The sequence below is a fragment of the Hippopotamus amphibius genome, chromosome 5 (assembly GCF_030028045.1).
Source record: "Hippopotamus amphibius kiboko isolate mHipAmp2 chromosome 5, mHipAmp2.hap2, whole genome shotgun sequence".
NCBI classification, from domain to species: Eukaryota; Metazoa; Chordata; class Mammalia; order Artiodactyla; family Hippopotamidae; genus Hippopotamus; species Hippopotamus amphibius.
The window spans coordinates 57325621-57330458 of NC_080190.1; the positions used below are offsets into that span (position 1 = coordinate 57325621).

Here is a 4838-nt window from a genome sequence, read left to right on the forward strand (position 1 = left end):
CATTACTGAGGCATCTGCCAGAGGTCTAGGCTGGAGGACCAGCTTCCCTGCCGCAGCCTCTGTGCTCTGGGGAGGCCCTAGTAAGTCATTTCTGGAGGACAGAAGTGGAGGCCTGGGCCAAGAGGCTGGCCACTTGACTTGATCCCGGTGAGTTCCAGGCAGGGGCTGTGGTAGGGTTGTCAGGCCCCCTGAGGGCTTCTATGTCTCTCTGACCTGTGGTCTTGTGCCCTTTCTGGAGCCAGCTGACCATCTGCAAAGGTGGTCTTTTCTTTTTTTGACCATCTGCAAAAGTGGTCTTTTCAGCCAAACGAAAGGATGGAAGTGGAGTGTGTACACCAGCAACATGTTTAGCTATGGCTTTGACCTCCAGCATAATCAGGGGAGGTTAAGAAAGAAAGAAAGAGGAAAGGTGGAGAAGATTTGATCAAGAAAATTCCTTTCTGGGACTTTGCCGGCGGTCCAGTGGTTAAGAATCTGTGCTTCCACTGCAGGGGGCACAGGTTCGATCCCTGGTAGGGGAACTGGGATCCCACATGCCATGTGGTGCGGCCAAAACAAACAAACAAGGAAACAAACAAACAGAGAGAGAAAATAAATACAGATGTTTACAAATTTAAAAATTAAAAATCCTAAAAAATAATAAAAGAAAATTCCCTTCCACATTCTAACTCACTACTTCTCACTGAAAGGAAGGGTTAAGGGTTAAGGAAGGGTTAAGGGAGCTGACAGGCCAGGGTGGGCAAGGACAGATGCAGTAGTTATGCAGAAAAGGCATGGACCAAGGACATTGGGGTTAGAGGCCAGAGAGGAGCGGAGGGAGAGGCCCAGGGGGCTGGGCTGCGAAGGCTTCCTGGAAGGAGGCCAGCTCAGCACAGGCCGGATGGGAATCTGGTGGCTGGACGGGGGCACAGAGCCGGAGAGGCATCTGGGAAGCATGCGGAGAATCCTGCCAGGAGAGGGGGCAGGAGCTGACCCTGCCGGGCCTAGGGCGAACAGAAATTTTAGGAACCTGGGTTCTGGCTGGAAAAATGGCCTCTCGGTGGAAAAGCTCAAACAAAAGGAAGGAGGCAAATCTAAGGGTCAGCTGGCCAGGATCAATGACCAAGGAAGCTTCCATTGCCAGGGTCAGAATAAGGTTCCACTCCTCAGGGCACTCTGGGTCCCGAGTCCCAGCAAGTGCCTGTCACAAAGTAGAGACTTTATTAAACAAGATGATCGACAGGCTGTTGGACAAACAGCTGCAATTCTGAGGGTGGTTGGGGCCCTGGGGTGTAAAACAGAGATGTTTTTTTCTTTCTTTTTTTTTCTTTTGTGAAATGAGACAATGGATGTTGTAAAACAGGTCCTGCCAAGAAATGGGCCTTGTGGGACCTTGGGTCACCTGCTGTAGTTTGAGTCTAGCTTTAGGGTCCATGGGAAGGGGAGGAAGAGGGAAATTTAGGCTGCTTAGGCCCTCAAGAAAGGGAGCTGAGAAAAGAGCAGTCAAAGCTCATGCAAGCCATGAGCTCTCTTTGCTGGGCCATCAGGGACAGATCTTGTGTGTCATTTGCAGACCCTGTGGGCTTCGTGCTTAGAACTGTGTAACCCCCTAAGCCTTGTGCCCACAGGGCATAAGAGCCCTGGAGAAAATGGGCCCCTATGATATTACTCTTGCATCTATATTTGTTTTAGCACCGATCTAACTCTAATACATTTTACTTGTCCTAGTGGTGCTTTTCCTAGTGGCCTGGTAGTAGCTCAGAGCCAAGAGTTGTGATATTCCCCTCTGTGTCAGTCAGCTGCCCTGAGCACAGGGTCGAAGTCGAACACATCAGAGATGGTAGCAAATGTTGACTAAACACAATGAGATGGAAATATTTCCCTTGATTTTCTCCACTCTAAGGTAAGGACCATGTTCCTGTTTTTGTCACTTCCTGTCCTCCTTCTGTGTGTGGTGACAGCATCCTATGCAGAAACAAAAGCCTGTGAGGATGCCCAGAAGACCTGTTCAGTCGTGGCCTGTGGCATCCCGGTAACAAATGGCACTCCAGGGAGAGATGGGCGAGATGGACCAAAGGGAGAAAAGGGAGAACCAGGTATAGGATAGGCCGCTCTGACTTTTTAAAACTTTTACCCCAAGAGGAGAGCATTCTCTATAAGGGAACTGGCACAGAGACATGAGCAGGCTCACCTTTCTTTATGGTGGGTGACGATTCACTCAGAATAATTCCTGTAAAGGGCATTCTCTCCAAAATAAAGATGCTTCTCTGGCTCTCCAGGATCCCCCATTGCCACACAGGAGTTGGTGACATGTGGCTGTCCTCGTCAGGGAGAAGGGGTGGCTTGTCTACTCAGGGAGCAGGCCCTTAGGACAGGCCATCCCCTGGGATGCAGGAGGATCTTTCTTCTTTCCGTCACCACTAGTTGACTAGTGGTTTCTTGGGGTCAATTGAGGATTGAGCTTTTGGAGAATGAGAATGAGAGACAGACATTTCCTTCCTCTTCCAACAGGGCAAGGGCTCAGAGGCTCTCAGGGCCCTCCAGGGAAAATGGGGCCTCCAGGAAACATAGGGATTCCTGGGCTTCCAGGATCAAAAGGTCACAAAGGAGATCGTGGAGACAGTATGGGTAAGGAGCTCACCCCAGCATGTGGTGGGGGCTGAGGGGACCCAGGCCCCGGGGACTCCAGGACCAGGTGGGAGGCACTCTGTCTCCTGCTGCCCCACTGAGAGATGCTCAGCTCTGCTTCCTGACCCTGCATCCTCGTTCCTCTCTGCTCTTTGGGGCCTGAGGGGATTCCCACTGGTGCCGGGGTACAGACTTCCCAACCCCACTGGCTGTTCCCTCAGCAGACCTCTGTAGGACATGTGCCCTGGCCCTTCTTCAGCTGCAACAGTCCAGGGTGTGGTTCCAGGCTGCAAGGGAGGAAAGGGGTCCTCTCTGCTGTTGACTTATGTCTCTTGTCACAAGAGTGGCATGAAAAAGTTTGGCCTCATATGACCCCTGGATAACAGGGACCATCATAGCAACTTAGTTCAGAGTAAAATAAATTCAGTAACAACAAAACCAAAATGATGACCTCTTACTACTATATGTCCACTGGTCTATCAAAATAATTAATGTATTAAAGAGTTTGCCTAGAATAAGAAATGAAAATATGATTAAGAAAATTTTTCAAAAAGAAGAATAATCAGTTGGGCCTTTTCTCTTAAATATAATATTGCCTTATGTAAGCAGTATATAAAGAAAAGGACCCAGAGCTCTAGTTTATGGTATTATTATTATTATTTCCAGAGTTATAGTTTATAATAGTTACTAAGTATGTCTGGGAAGGTGGGAATACAGTTTTTTTCCTTTTGCTTCTTTTTGTTTTCTTATTTTTCTGGAATAAGAATACTTTTTAGTAAGCTATTTTTTTTCAAAATACTCTGCTCTCCAATTTAGGGTCTTCTTCTAAATCTATATCCTTCTTCCTATTGTGTTATAGTTGCCGAGGGTAAGCTGGCTAACTTAGAGGGACATATAAGGAACCTGAAATCACAACTGGATCACGTCAAAAAGTGTAAGCTTGTTTTTCTGTCCCCAACGTGTTCTTGATTCTAACTTTCTTCTCCAGAGTGCTCTAGGTTTGGCGGGTAGGGTGGAAAAGAACTTACATTTATGACCACTTATTACTGGCATTTTCTCATAACATGGTTTCATTCAGTCCTCTTGCCATCCTTATTTGTGGGTATTACGCCTATTTTATTTACAGGTGAGGAAACAAATTAGGTCCAGGAAGTGTAGATAATTCATTTGGCAGCATAGTGTTTGGAAGCAGGAGGGAGGATGGCGTGGAGGGCTGCTGCCTCTGGAATCTTCGGTCCTTCCTTGGCACTCACGTGTCTCAGGTGGCCATCCACACCTCTTTCTCCTCCTGGTGCCCACGCCTGGCAGGGGGGCTCAAGCATGTTTCCCTAGGTTCACCTGTGCTGGGACAGTTTCTAACAGGTATTTGCCCTAAGGATGGTATATTCCAGGAGAGCTCCGGCTTGCTGCCAGGGACTTGCCCTGCACCTTCTTTCTAGGATCTCACCTGATGTGGTGGAGAATGGGGCTCAACCCCAGACTTCCAAGTTCCCAGAGAAGGACTTTTTCATCTGCTGTCCCGGACTGGGCTCGAAGCCAAGTCAACCTCACCTACCCATTGTGCTTTCAGTGCAAACCTTCTCCTTGGGCAAAAAGTCTGGCAAGAAGCTCTACGTGACCAATGGTGAAAAGATGCCTTTTTCCAGAGTGAAGGCTCTGTGCGCTGAGCTTGGGGCCACCGTGGCCACCCCCAAGAATGCTGAGGAGAACAAAGCTATCCAGGACATGGCCCCTGACATGGCCTTCCTGGGCATCACTGATGAGGTGACAGAAGGCCAGTTTATGTATGTAACAGGAGGGATGCTGGGCTACAGCAACTGGAAGGAGAATGAGCCTAACAACCATGGCTCAGGGGAGGACTGTGTGCTCCTCCTAGGAAACGGGCTCTGGAATGACATCTCCTGTGCATCCTCCTTCTTGGCCGTCTGTGAATTCCCAGCCTGAAGAGGCAGATTCCTCTGCCCCCTCCTTGGGTCGCTGCTGAGCTCTCTGCTGTTCTGAAAGAGAATTCAATGCCTGTTTTCCCATGTCCAGTGTTGACTCATTCCTTCATGGGGATGGGAGGAAAGCGAAGGGGATGTATTTGATTGTGGGAAGAGGAAGTGAAAAGAGACTGACAGTGGGGCACGAGGGTTTCTAGTCCAGTCCATGGCAAAGGACACCGTCCTGCCTAAGAGCACAGCACTGGGTCAGAGTCAATCACAGAAAAAGCAAATTCAAACCCTCTCCTT

The 4838-nt window shown here is 48.9% G+C and overlaps 1 protein-coding gene across 1 annotated transcript; it reads left to right on the plus strand.

Annotated features, from left to right (window-relative positions):
* LOC130853605 (mannose-binding protein A-like) lies at nucleotides 1-4634 on the plus strand. The gene is made up of 5 exons (XM_057735744.1): nucleotides 1-147; nucleotides 1883-2075; nucleotides 2491-2607; nucleotides 3467-3541; nucleotides 4178-4634. The coding sequence occupies exons 2-5, from the start codon at nucleotides 1892-1894 to the stop codon at nucleotides 4549-4551; spliced, it is 750 nt and encodes a 249-aa protein (XP_057591727.1). The 5' UTR covers nucleotides 1-147; nucleotides 1883-1891; the 3' UTR covers nucleotides 4552-4634.
* The last annotated feature ends 204 nt before the right edge of the window (nucleotides 4635-4838 follow it).